Source organism: Rhizophagus irregularis, chromosome 18, assembly GCF_026210795.1.
Source record: "Rhizophagus irregularis chromosome 18, complete sequence".
NCBI lineage: Eukaryota > Fungi > Glomeromycota > Glomeromycetes > Glomerales > Glomeraceae > Rhizophagus > Rhizophagus irregularis.
The window spans coordinates 2,538,651-2,555,990 of record NC_089446.1 but is presented as its reverse complement, the minus strand read 5'-3'; the positions used below and the strand labels follow the sequence as shown (position 1 = coordinate 2,555,990).

The window sequence follows — 17,340 nt, the reverse complement described above, 5'->3', positions numbered from 1 at the left end:
ATTTTTAAAAAAAAAAATAATAATTAAATATTTCCATATTTGTTATATTATTCATTGAATTATTCAATTTTTAAATGATGTATATTTTTAATTTAGACATATAAGAAAGAGAATTTTATCTTTATTTAATACCGAATGTAGAAGAAATTCAATTAAATCATTTCATTTTCTTTTTTTTTTAAAAGAAAGGAAAAAGAAAAAATAATAATATAAAATTTGTTAAATGAAAGAATTATCCCTTATTTGGAAACAAACATTAAAAAAAACGGAGTTTAAAAAATTAAGGAAAAAAAAAAAAAGGTTTTGATTGTAAAAACAAGTTTTAGCCTTGTTTTTTCCAAATCCTTTTTTTATAATAAATTTATTTTAATTAGTTAATTTACTATAGAACTAAATCAGGGTTATCTTCAAAGAAGTAGTAAACAGAAAACGCCCATATGAAAGAGTATCTTATGAACGAAATTTGGTATTTCATGAATGAGAAATTGATGAAACATTTCACAATGATGAAATAAAATGTCGCCGTATGACAATAAAGACAATTTTAACAAAGACCTTTGTTAGGAGTGCCATTTATATACATTTTGCATTAATATGATCATCATATATTATTATATTAACCAAAAAATCGAATTTTCTTTCCGTTATTAAGAAAATTGATTTCTTATTTAACGTCGAAAGTTACTTTATTATTTTTTTTTAAAAAAAAAAACCGTTGAGAATCGATAAAATTTAATATCAAGTTCCTTTTTATAATTTATTTAGAATTTATTCCTTCCACTTTAATTTTTTTTTTCAACAATTTTTATTAAATGTTATAAAATTTATTATATGTGGATATTTTTTTGTTACAGGTAATTATATATATTTACTTAAGAATTTTTACATGATATATATTTGAAAAAAGAAAAAAATAAAATTGATGAATTTCTAAAAAATTAAAAGAGATTCCATAAAATTACGGGGTGGGAACCTTAACGGGTAAAGAAAATCGATGAATACGCAAGAAACCGGAAAATAAAATAATAAGGGTAAGAAACGGAAAATCAATTGATTAATTTATAAAATAAGCGAGCAAGAAACGGAAAACCGTATTAATAGAAAATTGATAGAAAAACCGATGAATTAATTACTATAATAAAGAAAGGAAATGGAGGAAACGGGAAAATGAAACGAAAATTCAAACTGCTTCTTTTTTTTTTTAATTTTGTACATATATAATTATGCATCACGAAAAATAAAAATAATGATAATTTGAAAAATCTTATCCAAAATGAAAATCTATTCCATTATTAAAATCAAAACATTGAATTGGGCAATTTTCAGCGATGGATGGAGGAGGTGCTTGTTGGAAATATTCGACTTTATTTATATTAATCTCATTATTCAACGGATTTGTTGGATAGAGTTCCGTAGGTAAGTATGTTTGAGGTACATACATTTCAGGTAACGGGAATTGAGGGATTTGGTAAAATTGAGTTTGTTCTTGCTGAAGTTGATACTGCAAACCACCTATCATAAAATTTGAATCTAATCCTTCTAATCCAGCAGCATAACCTGTAAACGTGAATGAAGATGGTTGATCCCATGTGGCATTGTTATCTTTAGAAATCTGCTGGATTTGTTGGGATATTTGAGACATTGATTGGTTGTTAGAATCGATTCTAGTTCCAAAATTATTATTCATATCAACAAAAGTGCCAGAGACTGGATTTCTTGCTTTCGGCCTATATTCATACCCTGGAAACTTTTGTTTGTGTAAATTCTTAAACTTTAAAGATAAAGTTTCAAAATTCTTTTTTTCATGTTGTGTTGCTCCTCTCCATAATAAACCAGCAATTTTACTTTGACAAGTTCCGTCTCGAAGTTTAACACATTTACGTGATGCGGTTATTCCCAAGGCAGTCCTGAAAATCATAAATGGGTTTGGTTGTCTTTTTGCTGTTAATCCACCTTCATGAGAGGATTGTTTGTATATATGCTCGAATATTTCATGTACGTCAATATTAGGATTATAAATTTCATTACATTCGAATTGATTGATTATATTGAACAAATTTATTCTATCATTTTCAGCATATTTGATATAAAGAGGTCTAAGTCTAATTTCCCAATCTTGTTTTAACGACAAAGTCATATTTTTTGAAATGATGTTTTTAAAGGAATTTCAATTTTTAAATTTAAATAATTTTTTTTTTTTAGGAAAAAGGGAATTTGAACTCTTGTAAAAAAAAAAAAAAAAAAGGGAGAAATCGCACGTTTAAATACCCGAATCATGTCAGATTTATCGGATTTATTATATACATATGATATATAAATTTGAAAGAAAAAGGGTTAGTCAAGTATAATAAAAAAAAAATTTTTCAATAAAAAAAACAATGATATTGATTTTCAATATAAAAAATATAAAAAAAAAATTTTTTTTTTTATATTTTATTACAAAAATGAATGAGATCTGCAAAAAAATATGTAAACATAAACAAGTAAACAATTTTTAACTCAATCCTAATATTAATAAAAAAAAAAAAATTTTAAAGTAAACTTTTATATAATAAATTTACTTTGTTTGAATAAGCATTTAAGATTTAATTAAATCAAAAATTTTTTTTATTACTTTAAAATAAATACTTAGAAAACGGGTAGTATAAGTAATAAAATAGGTTGGTTGAACACATACTCTTAAATGAGGAGACAAGAAGATAATAATATTTAATCAAAATTAGTAATACCAAAACGCGATAATTTTAAAAAAATGTAGAAATGGTGAATCTAATAAATAATTATTAACTTGGGCTTTTTATAAAAAAAATAATAATAATAATAAATAATAAGTGGGATAAAATCCGTCAAATGTGTTTAAAAATCAGATCATCACTCGACGACATTGTTCATATTACTAATTGTGGTTAGCAATTTATCATAATAAAATATATTACATGAATTAATAAATAAAAAAAACTTCAAACCAATCTGACAAAAGTTCGGCATATACCGACCTTTTAATAATCACAAAACGTTAAAATATTATCTATATTTTATCTATACAAATGTTTACCTAATAAATTACATAAATATTGATTATTATTCCAAAAAAAAAAAAAAATCTCATGATTTAAAAACGTTAAGTTATTTTTTAGGAAAGGGAAATTCAAATAAGCCTAGTGTCAATCCTAAAAAAAAAATCATTGGTTCGAAAGTTTTTTTCTTTGTTCGATTTGAACCAATTAGTGTTGCGATAATTTAAATATGTTAATTAGTATGATTTTTTATCAAGATTAATTAATTATATATATAGTGAGCGCAGTAATAATACCGTATATAAATGGTAACGACATAATAATAATTCGTGCGCGATGACCAAAAGAAGAAGGTCGAATTTTAAAATATCATATGTGTTATCAATCGATTTTAGATCCTGCGGAGCAATTGATAAATTTAAATAGTTTAATTAGCGTACTATCATTATCAATATTTTTTCGTGATGATAAACAGGTTATTATCTACAAATATGTTGATTATTACGCATTTACAATATGCATTTATAATATGTATAATAATACGTTAATTGTAAAATGTTTCTGTAAATCTTCGCCTTTTATTTTTTTTTTTATTTAAAGTAAAATTCATGATGTTATCATCTACAAATACATTAATTACGCATTTTACAATATCAATATGCATTTATAATATGTTAATTACGCATATATACAGTATAATACGTTAATTGTAGAATGTTTCTGTAAATCTTGGCCTTTTTATTTTTTTTATTTAAAGTAAAAATTTTTTAATATCATTTACAAATACGTTAATTACGCATTTACAATACGCATTTATAATATGTTAATTACGCATATATATAATACGTTAATTGTAAAATGTTTCTGTAAATGTTCGCTTTTTATTTTTTTTTTTATTTCAAGTAAAAATTTTTAAAATTCATGATATTATCATCTACTTTTATTTTTTTTTATTTCAAGTAAAATTTTTTAAATTCATGATATTATCATCTACAAATACGTTAATTACGCATTTACAATACGCATTTATAACATGCTAAAGCATATATATACGTTAATAATTGTAGAATGTTTCTGTAAATCTTCGCCTTTTATTTTTTTTTTTTATTTCAAGTAAAATTTCATGCTTTCTCCCACGATACCTGTAATAAAGTAAAAATTAAGAATATAATTGACTAATGATTACCATTATCGCAATTGCCGCGTAACAAAAATTTAATACACTGGTTATTAATATTGTAAGTATCATGTTATTGTGGTTGTTCAAAAGAGAAAGGAGAAAGTGGTTAATCGCATTTTGTTCATTAAACTTCACTATATGCTGGAACACTCTTAGAGCTTTAAGGTACTAGAAACTCTGTAAAAAGGAATTTTACCAAAAAATGCACGTGATGGTTAAAAAAAAAAAAGATTACGATAAATTGAACTCATCAAAGTATGATCATTTGTTGAAATTGAAATAAAATTTTTATTTATTTTTTGGGATACAATGATTATTTTTAAAAATATGAATGATTTATGGGATGAAAAAAAAATAAATTTTTTTTTTCGCGTTCATTATAAGTACATCGAATTTGAAAGTCAAAGAAAATAACTGTGAGATTTTTTTTTTTTATTGAATTTTTTTTTCTTTTTTTTTTTCTTTTATATTGATTTCTTATTTTTTCTCTATATAAAAAAGGTGAATGTAGGTTTAGAATCGGAAATGATATATATGACTTATTTATATGCGCGCTATTATACTATTATACACTATAGTGTACATACGAAAAAGATTAATTGAAAGTGCTTATAATTAATTGATTAATAATATGTGTATGATGATGGCTGATCCTTAGAGGATAAAATCTCATCATTATATTTTCCAAAATTGTGAAGTTTATCTTCACATGACAAAGGTGAAGGTGAAGGATATATATTAAATGTAGGGGGAGTAACTTCGCTAGTAATTGGATTAGGATAAGTTGGCGTAAGCCACGTCGTAGGAATAAAATGAGGATTTGTCATTTGAACGTTATGACCTGGCTGAATTGACGATTGATTATTCAAGCGAGGTAATGGGAAAGAAGTCGAAGTCTGATTTGTAAAATATTGGGAAAAAAGTTGTGGTGAAGGTATTTTCGAAATCATTGTAGGTGGTATAGTATGTGAATATAAATCGGGATAAAATTGTGCAGATGTAAGTGATGTAAGTGACATGCTAACTAATCCATCTTCGTCTGAGCGCGGTGAAGATGGGGGCGAAGAAGGGAGTGAAGGTGGGAGTGAAGGCGGGAGTGAAGGTGAGAGTGATGGGAGGAGTGAAGATAAGAGTGGTATGGCAGGTAAAATTTCTGCTTCATTTTTCACAAGCGAATTTTTTCTTTGTCTCGTTTTATTTACTTTACTTGATGTATCATATTGTTTAATTATAATATTCTTAAGTTTTCTTTTAGACTTTACCAATTTATAATTCGGGTATTTTTTTTTATGAAGTTCATTGACATCTTTAGCTAAATTTTCGAAATATTTTTTTGTTTCATTGGGAATTATTTCTCGCCAGATTTTTCCCGTGAATTGTCTTGATACAACCATTATTCGTTGTTTATTATAATGATTTGTTTCGCAAATATTTTCAGCAATCTTTCTGATGCCAAGCTTCATGAGTTGATTCGAACATAATATATTTGAATTAGGCGGTCTTTTGGCGTGACCGTTCTTTTTTTCGGATTTCGGTAGGAATTCGCTTGCGTTCGAGATACCGCCAGTTTTAATCGCATTAAGTAACTTGTCAACGGTTTCGTTAATATCGTCTAAATGTTCATTGTAATGATTTAAAATATCTTGTTCGTTAGGATTTCGTTTTGCAGCCATCGAGAATAAAACGTGAAAAAAATTTTTTTTCTTTTTTTTTTTTTTTTTTTGATAAAAAACTGAAGGACACAAGGACACGAAAAAAAAATATATTAAAATGAAGAAGAACTTTTTGTCCTCAATAAAAAAAAAAAAATTTGCAAAAACCGAAAACTGTTTTTATATAGAAATTTTCGAATTTATTCAACAAAGTGATGATTTAAATTATTTGATAAAAAAAAAATTTTTTTTTTTATTATATTACATATATACATATATACATATATACATAAAACAAATATATATATATATTTGTAAATATATGTATATATTAAATAATTAAAAAAAGCAATGAATAAATTTGCTTGATTTACAATTTTGGAATTCTTATAAAGTTTTCAAAGTCAGAGGGCTAAAATATTCGATTAAACGGACTATTTATTAAAAAATTGGCATAAGTAATTAAATAATAATTTATATATATTTAAATTGGAATATCAATTCCGAGCCTAAGTATTATAAAAAACAATATAAATAAAAATCTATTTATAATGACAAAGTCGATATACCCTTTTTTATATTAAAAAACTTCGAAAAAATAAAAGGTAATTTTTTCAAAGTAAATGTGATATGAAATTAAGTGATAAAAATCTGGCTTTAACCAAATTTAGGAATGGATTCAATGAGATAATTCGATAATTCATTCTAAATAAAGTAAAGTAAAAAAAATTTTTTTTTTTTATGAACAAATTAAAATTAAATTAAATTATGTCACAGATACGCAATTCTTATACTAACACTAATAAATTATTTCATAAGGATCGAAGAATTTGACAAAAAATGATGGTTTGGTTATTTGAAAAATATCGAAAAAAAATTATTAACGAACTACTCCGATATGCGCTATGATGATCAATAAGTACGGCTGTAATTTTACATCCTTTCTATAAAAAATTTTCATTTTGTAATTTGATCAAAACTCCGCATTAAGTTAAAATTTCATTGTTTAGGAAAATCTCTTTTTTTTTATAAATCACCAAATTTAGCATAAGAACAAATAATTTACTTCATTGTTTAGAAAAGTTAGAGAATATTCTTTTACCTGCTGGTTAACTCAGCAGGGGGACACTACATCCGTTCGTTCTAACTGAATTTGTTTTTTTCCCTTTTTCTTAGAAAAGTAACAATTCCTATCAGAAATAACTTAAGTAAACAAATATTTAAATTTTTTACACATGTTTTCTATGGTTTCTATTTTTAAATTTATGGAATACTCTCAAAGAAATTCGTTATTCTATTCTGATTCTTTAGAGAAAATATTTTATAATAATTTCATATAACTAAATTGGGGAAGAATTTATTATTCATGTGAAAAAAAGAAATTTTAATTGTCCAAAGACATTAAAAAATTTTCAAATATAATATTCTTTTTTTTTCCGCAAATTTATTTCTTTTTTTGGGTTGAGCTAAAAATATCTTTACATAAAATGCGTATTATGGATTTGGGAACTGGGCGTTCATATGAGGTGGTGCAAAGTAATCAAAAGTAATCGAAATAGTTGAAATCATAACAAATTAGTCAATGATGTTAAATAATGCAAAATTTTATTCATCCTAGATTTTGTATTTCGTTAACCGATACCAAATTTATCCTTAATTAACAGGTTAAAGGTATAAGGAGAATAGGAGATAAGGAGTGACCCGGAACACAGAACTGCCAACCCGACAAAAAGAAAAAATATATATGTATAGTAAGTATATGCTTAATAATTTTATTTATTATTCGATTGGAGCATAATTCCCTCATTGTAATTTATTAGTAATATAATCGGGTAAACAATTAAGCAATAAATCAATCTTATTTATGAATATTATCCGTTAACCTAATATAAACTTAATAAAATAAGGAACCGATATCGCACTCCGAACCATTGGAATGGATCTATGGAATTAGCTATGCTCCAGTTTTTCGGCAGAACACCTATTAACTAAACGTACAGGAAATAAGTAAATGTTATAAAATCATTTATTTTATCATACAACAGTCTTATTACGATTCATTATGAATATTATCCGTTAACGTAGTAAAAATAAAGGAACCGGTATCGGCGTATCGCCCACGAACCAGTTACACCAGAACCGCACCCTCGCAGCGAGGGTGCGGTTAGGGTTAGGGCCTCGCTATTCTTATTAACGTACGATTGCAACCTTATTACGATGTTAACGTAGTATAAACTTGAAAAATAAGGAACCGTTATCGCACTCTGAACCAGTTACAGTATATGGAATTAGCTGTTTTTCGTTTAGAACCGGATCCAATCATACTCCCTCGCTATTATTATTAACTAACGTACGGGAACAAATAATGATAGATAATGTTTAATAATTTTATTAAATGAACATTTTTTCAATACTAATAGAATTTTTAAATAACCCATCAGAATTGAAATTAAAAATCTTCACTGTTTTAAACCGTGATATTCACTCATGGATTACACTAATAATGTAGATTATATTAATATTTCCTACCTCGACTCGTTTAATTGAACGCTCGAACACAATATCATTAGTAATGGAAATACCAAAAAAAACCTTTGATCTATAAAGTTTAAAATGATTAAATAGATATTATTTCGCGGTATAATAACAATAAACAATAAAGATGTGTAAAATTTCGTTTGAAACTTTTTAATATTTATGACTACGGCTTTTGCTGTAAATATGTTTTTTAATAGCGAAAACAAAAAGAACGCCCATTTGCTGATCTGTGACGTCTTTATGAAACATTATAACATGTGCATTCTGATGATGAAACATAATATTTATTTCAAATATAAATATAGTTAAATTATGATTCGTAATTGTTTCAATTATTTCATAAGCAAAAAAAAAATGTGAAATCAGCCGGTAAAAATATATAAACAAAAAAAAATATGGTTCATCTCTAATATCAATGTATTATAAATATTTATTCATGATTTTTTAGAAAGAAAAAATAAGATTTGATGATCAACATTTTTATTGATATGAAACATTTGGGCATATTACAAAATATAAATATTAGATAAGTATTTTAAGTATTTTGGCTGAAAAGTGGTAATTCAAACTTGTTTAACGTAAGGCGTGTAACAAAGAAAAATCTTTTTTTTTTTTGTGTGCGCGCAAATAAATAATTAATTTTACAAAATCGCATGTACTATAGCATTCTAAAAAAAATTCTTTTTTTCATGAGACGATCTTCTGTGTTTTAAACTCTACTAGTGTATTAACAGGATTTTTGGACACACAAGTTTTTGTGATTATGACTCATGAAATTCTTTTTAAAAAAAACCAGTTTATACATAATAAATAGATCTTCTAAAAATCTTTTATTCTCATGATCTATGATCTCAAAAGATAAACGCGAGAGAAATCAAATAATTGTAAAGAAAAACGTCTTGCAATAAAAATAATGATGTCATCATGCATATTGCGATCTCATAATCGGAAATTTAAAAGAAACCGTGCATATTAAACGCAGGGCAATTAAATATGCAATTAATACATAATCATAAATTAGATCAAATTAGACGTTTGATATTGTGCATCTTCTTAAATTTATCAACAAAAAAAAATTTTGCCAATTGTAAATGATAACAATGTTGATTTTGTAAAATACACGTTAGTCCATAAATAGGTTCTTAATTAGTAATGAAAGATAATTTCATTTTTCGGGAAAACAAATAATAATACTAAATTAACAATGAGATTTGTTGACTCGGTACATACTCAGGATAAAGACATTCTCAATGTACATTTCGGATAAATGACATGTTTGTATTTTTTTCATTTTATGCTTAAATTTCGGCTTTACCATTTATAGCTCAATTAAAAAGAATTTCCGGATTGTGGCTTGGTGATATTATGATTTTATTCTAATAAAACTTAATGTCACTTTTTTATATTTAATATTTCCACGTGTATTTGGTACTTCGGTAATATTCTTGATATGTTCACCGAGAGAGGTGTGTATATAACTAATCTAAAAATATATTATGTCAAGCGTGGATTACTTTAGAAAGTATATAACTGATCATTATCATTCTAATAATTTTTCAAAAAACAAAAATTGATACACTCAAACCGCCAAATTTGAGAATTAGAATGGGTTCATCACGGAATAAACCCTGAAATATCATTGAATCAATATACAGTAACCTATGATTTAGAAGGTAGATCAACTTCTAATTCTTAATTCTAATCAGTTGTGGAGATTAAGTTGAATTATTTTTATAAGTACCTAAGATCTAATATTTTCTTTATAGAAGGAATTTACAACATATTAATTGTAAATGATTTTTAATGTCAAATTCTCAAAATTTATTGCAAAGTCTTTTAAATCTTTTAATATATGAATTTAACTTTCAATTTACAATACCAAGAGCTAACTTATAAATAATATTACAGGGTAATAAGTTATACCAGATTAACTAAGCAAATAATGGTTAATAATAATTATGTTATACATACTGTATACATTTATTTTGTATAAATTTTTTTTTTACAACATTGTCTTGTACTATATAAAGTGCAATTCTTTATTTTTTGTTATTTCTACTAAATTTTCAAGAAAATATATTTTGGTTTTTTATATAATTTTATGTATTACTAGCATTTTAATACAAAAGTAAAAATCATTAAAAAATATATAAACTATTTTATATTGTTTATCTATTTTTAATTTTTTTTTTATTTTATTTTGCAAAAATAGAAATTTTTTACTTATTAATTTAATTAATTATATATTATTATATAAAGCATACTATAAAGCATACTAAATAAATAATATTATTTTATTTATTTTAAAAATATTAAGGACCAAAATGATCATTATAAGCTTTACTTCAATAAATTTAATGTATAATTTTTATATTATATAATAAACATTAATACAATATGCCTAATAAGTTCTATAAAAACATATTAATAATAATTATTTTATACTTTATATATACTATTATTATAATAATTATACTTGTATATTTATATTATATGAAATAAATTATATAAACTAATTAATTATTGATATATTTTTTTGTAATACTTTTTTTAAAAGAGATTTTTATTTACTGATATTTATTTTTATAATTATATTTTTATTTTTTTTTTAAAATAAAAAATTTTGCATACATTTTAAATCTTTTTAATATAGTATTTGGTATTATTAAATCTAATTAATATTTTGATAAAAGAAATCCATTTGTATATTTTATAATAATTCAAATTATTTCCTTTTTATTTGTTATAATATTATTATTTTGTAATTATTATAAAGATTTTTATATTAACTTTTATTTAAAAAGTAATATATAAATAAATTTAATATAATTTTATAATATAATTTTAATTAATTAAAAATAAATAAAATTAAAGATAAAACTAAAACTAAAAATGTATAGAATTAAAAAAGTTGAAAAATAAAAATAAAAAAATAATTAAAATTAAAATAAAATTCAAATTAAAATATTATCTTAATACAAAAATATAAAAAAATAAAAAAATTAAAAAAATATTTCAATTAAAAAAAAAAATTTAAATAGAAATTTTAAATAGAAATTTAAGATAAAATTTAATTATACAAATAATTAGTTGTTTAAATAATATATAAAATGTACCATTTTAGCAAAAATGCCTAAGCAAGGTATTATATAAAATTTAATTGATTATTATTTATTTATATTATATTATAAAAATTAAAGAATTTGTGTAGAATTTTTTTTAAAATTCTGTAATTATATAATATAATTAATGTAAAAGTAAAGTTATATAATTTTAAAAAATTATTTATATAATTAGTTTAATTATAATATGCAACTTTTTTAAATAAAAAAAAATTTTAAACAAAAACTTAAAATAAAATTTAAAAAAAATCTAAAAAAAAATCTAAAAAAAATTTATTAAAAAAAAAAAATTAAATGTTAGTTATTATAAAATGTAAAAACAGTTAACTTTTTTCTATACTATTTAAATTTAAAATTACTAATTCCAAATTATATTGAATTTTGACAATATGTATAATAAAATATACTTAAAGAAAATTGACTACTGTATATATAAAATTATACTAAAAAATGTATTATAAAATTATATTTTTAATAATTATTAAAAAATATTTTTAACAATTATTAGTAAAAAAAAATACAATAGAAAAAACTTTAATATTTATCAATTATATTTTATATAAAAGTATTATAATGCATTTTTTAATATAAAGATTAGAACCAATTGATTAATTAACTAATTAAGATGGTTAATTAGTTAAAATATAATTTCAGCTAAATTATTTAGTATTTAATGCAATATAAAAATGTAAAGTTTCAATTTTTCAATTTTTTAAATTTAAATAACAAAAAATAATAAAGGAGATTAATATTTTTATGATTTTTTAGAAAGAAAAATAAAGTTTGATGATCAACAGAAACATTTGCACAAAAAAAATTATCATAATGATAAATATTTAAAGTATTTTAACTGAAAAGTTAACAGTTGACTTTTTTCTGCGAGACTTTAATTTATAATCCGGATACTTTTCTTTATGAAGATTATCGATATCTTTAGCTAAATTTTCGAAATATTGTTTTGTTTCAACGGAAATTATTTCTTTCCAGATTCTTCCCGTGAATTGTCTTGATAATATTAATATTCGTTGTTTATCATAATCATATTTTTCGCAAATATTTTCAGCAATCTTTCTGATGCCAAAATTCATGAGTTGATTCGAACATAATATATTTGAATTAGGCGGTCTTTTGGCGCGACCGTTCTTTTTTTCGGATTTCGGTAGGAATTTAATTGCGTTCGGGATATCGTCAATTTTAATCGCATTAAGTAACTTGTCAACGGTTTCGTTTATTTCATTTAAATGTTCATCATAATGATTTAAAATATCTTGTTTGTTAGGTACATTTCGTTTTGCGGCCATATCGGGAATAAAACGTGAAAAAATTTTTTTCTTTTTTTTTGAAAAAAAAAACTGGACACAAGGAAAAAAAAAATTGAAATGAGAGAGAATTTCCTCGATAAATTAATTATTTTAGTTTATTGCATAAATATATTTATCAATATTAATAAATATCATATGACAAACTTTAAATGTGAATACAAATTACCCTTTATGTAATTTCATTTTTAATTCCAACTTACTGTAATTAGTACGTCTTGTAATTTGCTTAAATAAGATCGGACCGAAGGAATTTCCTTTTTAAAGAAAATTTTAATTTATAAGTCCCATTATTGTCCGTCCTGGCAAAAAAAATGCGTGGCAAAAAAAAATACGCATTTTTTTTAAAATTCAGATTTGCTGGGGATTTTATCGAAGATCTCGATTATTCATGATGAGTCATGATCTTGAGTAATTATGACTCAAATGTTTAAAAACGTTTTTTAGTATCACTATTGCACAACATTTTTATTAATATAAAATTAGAACAAGCACACAATAAAATTTAAGCGAAAGAATTTAACACATTGTAAATAATAATAAAATTCTGTTGAGGTGAAAAGATAATGATGTTAATTGATTTATTATTTGTACTAAACTTAGGAATTTGGCCAGGGTCAAAATAAAGTATTTACTACCTTTACAACCTGGGTAATTCCAACTCAGAACATAAAGTGCAACTCAGTACCAACTCTGATTTCATAACTTATGTGATTATTTACACAAGAATATTGATAATAAATAAATTGTTTTTTACGTACAGAGATATGATACAGATATAAAAATATAAAAACGGGCGCTAAAGTAACGCCGGAAAGGATTGGCCTAAGTACCAATCATAGCTTGACAAATTTAACGTTCGTACAAGCGCAGTTCCACTTTAAAATTATAAATCAAAAATCATAATTGTTTGGCATTACCGTATTTAACTATATTACAGCAATCATATTATGAACCTAAACATTTATATATACAAAAGATTGCCTTCCTTCCCACCATCATAACTGAGAGAAATTACTGAGTCATGTCAATTTGCGCCAAAAAAAAAAAAATTATCTAATTTTCCTATACGAATATCTGATCTTTCAATCTATAATCGAATATTCTAAATTTGGGAATAAAATAATACTTTTTTTTTTACGTGGGAACAAAATAATATGAGTGATTATTTAAAATACGTTGACACTTAACAGAAAACGTGTGATTGCATACCGTATTAAATTTTTTTTTCGTCTACGTGATTTGTTAATCTTGGTCCAAATTATAGTCCTCTGCAAAATTGAATTGCTATAGGAAAAAAAATTAATAATCTTTAAAAGATTATTTCTATAACTTATAACTTATTATTATTATTTAGTAATATTTTATAATATTTTAAAAATAATATATAAAATCATTATATTAAAAACATTTTTATAATCTATTATTTATAATATTATATTTATTCAATATAACTTAAGCTTATATAACTAATTATATTTTTAAAGAAAATACATACAGTTAAACTTATATGGTGACACCTCTTTAAATACATCCCTCTTAGGATTATAGTAAAAAATAGTAGAATATACATTTATTTTTTATTTAGTAAAATTATTGAAGATAAACTAATTAATTATATATTAAAATTAAATAATAAAAATTTTTATTTAAAACTATCATAATAAATTAAAAAATATTTTTAGATTTTCCAGAATTTTATATGATAATTATTTAATTTTAATCTGTATTATACAAAATAAAATTCAATATAAACTATTAAATTTATATTTGTAGTTTATTTTTTACAAAAAATTGGTTAGAAATTTTTTTAAATTTAGTTTAATATTATAATATCAGTTTAAATTATATATTTTTTATTATTTTATTATTTTGCAAATTACTAATGAATAAATGGGTTTAAAATTTTAATGTATCTGCATTCCTTATTATGTAATTTATTTTTTAAAATTTAATTGGCTAATTATTTATTTATAAATAAATACATATAACTTTTTGGTTATTTTATTTTATTTTTATTTTTTTTTTAACTTGAAAATAGCTTTTCTAAAAGTGTTTTCAAATAAAAAAGACACTAAAATAATAATATTTGTAATTTTAAACCCCATATAAAAGTTTAGGTAAACTTTTTAAAAAAAGGAAGAAAATATTAATAGCAATTTAAATAAAAAAAAACTACTAAAATAATAAAAAAACCTAAGAAATTTGTTTTTTTATGATTTTAAAATTCATATTAGATGCTTTTATATTTTTACATATATACTCCCATGCAATAAGTTTAGGACCACCTTATTTTTAATTATATTAATAAAATTTTATTCTTATTTATATAAACATAAAAAATTACCATATTTGCATTTATAAATCATGTAAAATAAAGTTTTTTTTTTATTAGTAAAATTTTAACTCTTTAACTAAAGCAGTTACAGTAAAATAAATACAAAATTCTAATAATTTAGCTAACAATAAAATTATATTCCAAATTTCATGAAAATTGGGTTAGTAGTTATCAAGAAATTAATAATTAAGGATTGATAATTTATATATAAGACCTAATAAATAATGATTTTCATATATAAATTGTCGATTCTTAATTGTTAATTTCTCAATAACTACTGATTCGATCTTTACGAAATTTGAAAATATAATTTAACTATTTAAATTTTGTGTTTATTTTTATTATAATCATTCTAATTGAAAAGTTAAAAATTCATCATTGAGAAAAAAATCTTGTATTATATGATTTATAAAAATCAATATGATAATTTTTTATATTTATTCAAGAAATTACAATATAAAGAATTTTTTTAAAAAAAAAACTTATATAAATAAGAATAAAATTTTATTTAATATAATAAAAATAGAGTAGTTTTAAACTTTTGGCATGGGAGTGTAATAGCATTACCTTAGAAAAAAAAAAAAAAAGTTTAATATTTTTTTAAAAAAAGTATTAATAATATTCTCAAATAAAATAAAGTAATATAAAAATAATAAAAACATGAAATTTTTACTTTTTATTTGCAATTTCAAAGTTTTTTCTTTTTTTAGATTGGTATTCTTATAATAAAAGAAAAAGAAAATATTAGAAAATATTTCATAAAATAAATTAAAAAAATACCACTTCTTCTTATCTCATCAATATCATAAAATCTAGTCAACCTTAAGAGTCAAAAATCTGATATCTTTATAATAAAAGATAAAAAACATTAGAAAATGTTTTAATTACAAAAGTCCAATATTTATAAAAGAAAAAAAATGTTAAAAATGTTTCTTAATTAATACATATTATCCATTTTCATTTACCTATTCAGTTATTTCATTTGTCAGTTTTACAAAAAAAAGTATATTTAAAAAATAAATAAAGTATTTATATAAAAAAAAAACAAAAAGAAATTTTAGTTTAAACTTTAAACAAACTAAAAAATAAAAAATGTAAAATTTTAGTTTAAATAAACTGAAAAAATAAAAAAAAATATAAAATTTCAGTTTAAATAAATTGAAAAAATAAAAAAAATATAAAGTTTCAGTTTAAACAAATTGAAAAAAATAATAAAAATAATAAAAATAAATAAATAAATTTCAGTTTAATTAATTAAAAAAAAATTTTTTTTCTTAATAAAAATTATAAAATTCAATTATATTAGCCAATTTTTGAAATTAGGTTTTTAAGCCAAAAAAATAAATTTTATAAACAAATTTAGATTATAAAATCCCAACCATATTATAACCAAATCACATAAAAATGATATATCTATACCAGCCAATGCAAAAAATGTCAATTAGTTACATATTTTTATTTTTAATATAAAAATTAAAAATCAGAACAGAATTCTTGTAACAAAAATGCAAATAACTTAACGTGTATATATGCTAGACAAATTAATTTATATTTATTTGAAAGAGAATGTCAAAATTTATCTAATGAACCCAAAATCACAAAATTTGAATTACTAGTTGCTAAATAAATATATTCAATACATTTATTTTTTATTTTTGAATTTGATTATTAATATCTCTATATGTAATAATTCAATATGAATGATCTTTGATTTATAAAATAGAGCAAGTTCTGAACTTTCAAATAAATATAAAATCATTTATTTAGTATGCATGTATGCTGAGTAATTAACAATTAAGTCACTGCTTTGCTGAAACCTAAGAATTTAATACTGCTAGGTTACCTACTAATTACCTAAATGCCGTCTATTAGTAGATGTAAATTTAAGTTTAAATAATACAATTAGGTTACCTTTAAGGTAACTTAACTTTTTTCGATAAGCAACTTTTAGGTAAAAGTTTGTAAAAGTTATAGGTAGCTTATTAAATTATAAATAAGCAACTTGTAATTTACTTATAGGTAGTTTAATAATTTACTAATTAGCAGCTTTTACAATATTTATAGGTTACTAAGTATTTGTGTGATTATTAAATTACTAGACCACCTAATGGCAGCTATGCAACTATATTATAGCAATAATATAATAAATACAGTAAGTAATAAACTAAATAGCC

General features: G+C 22.1%; 3 protein-coding genes across 3 annotated transcripts; all 3 read right to left on the bottom strand.

Moving 5' to 3' along the window:
• Nucleotides 1–847: 847 nt before the first annotated feature.
• OCT59_010194 (uncharacterized protein) lies at nucleotides 848–2,226 on the bottom strand. Its single transcript, XM_025321530.2, has one exon. It carries the CDS (start codon nucleotides 2,135–2,137, stop codon nucleotides 1,265–1,267), a length of 873 nt encoding a protein of 290 aa, XP_025168633.1. The 5' UTR covers nucleotides 2,138–2,226; the 3' UTR covers nucleotides 848–1,264.
• Nucleotides 2,227–4,667: 2,441 nt separating this feature from the next.
• On the bottom strand, nucleotides 4,668–6,248 carry OCT59_010193 (uncharacterized protein). The gene has a single exon (XM_025321531.2). The coding sequence runs from the start codon at nucleotides 5,868–5,870 to the stop codon at nucleotides 4,821–4,823; it is 1,050 nt and encodes a 349-aa protein (XP_025168634.1). The 5' UTR covers nucleotides 5,871–6,248; the 3' UTR covers nucleotides 4,668–4,820.
• Nucleotides 6,249–12,096: 5,848 nt separating this feature from the next.
• OCT59_010192 (uncharacterized protein) lies at nucleotides 12,097–13,132 on the bottom strand. The gene is made up of 2 exons (XM_025321532.2): nucleotides 12,998–13,132; nucleotides 12,097–12,861 (listed from the first exon to the last, which is right to left on the bottom strand). Exon 2 carries the CDS (start codon nucleotides 12,808–12,810, stop codon nucleotides 12,346–12,348), a length of 465 nt encoding a protein of 154 aa, XP_025168635.1. The 5' UTR covers nucleotides 12,811–12,861; nucleotides 12,998–13,132; the 3' UTR covers nucleotides 12,097–12,345.
• Between the last annotated feature and the right edge of the window lie 4,208 nt (nucleotides 13,133–17,340).

Excerpts from the sequence above, each read along its gene's own strand:
- OCT59_010194 (XM_025321530.2), bottom strand. The coding sequence starts at position 2,137 with ATGACTTTGTCGTTAAAACAAGATTGGGAAATTAGACTTAGACCTCTT.
- OCT59_010193 (XM_025321531.2), bottom strand. The coding sequence starts at position 5,870 with ATGGCTGCAAAACGAAATCCTAACGAACAAGATATTTTAAATCATTAC.
- OCT59_010192 (XM_025321532.2), bottom strand. The coding sequence starts at position 12,810 with ATGGCCGCAAAACGAAATGTACCTAACAAACAAGATATTTTAAATCAT.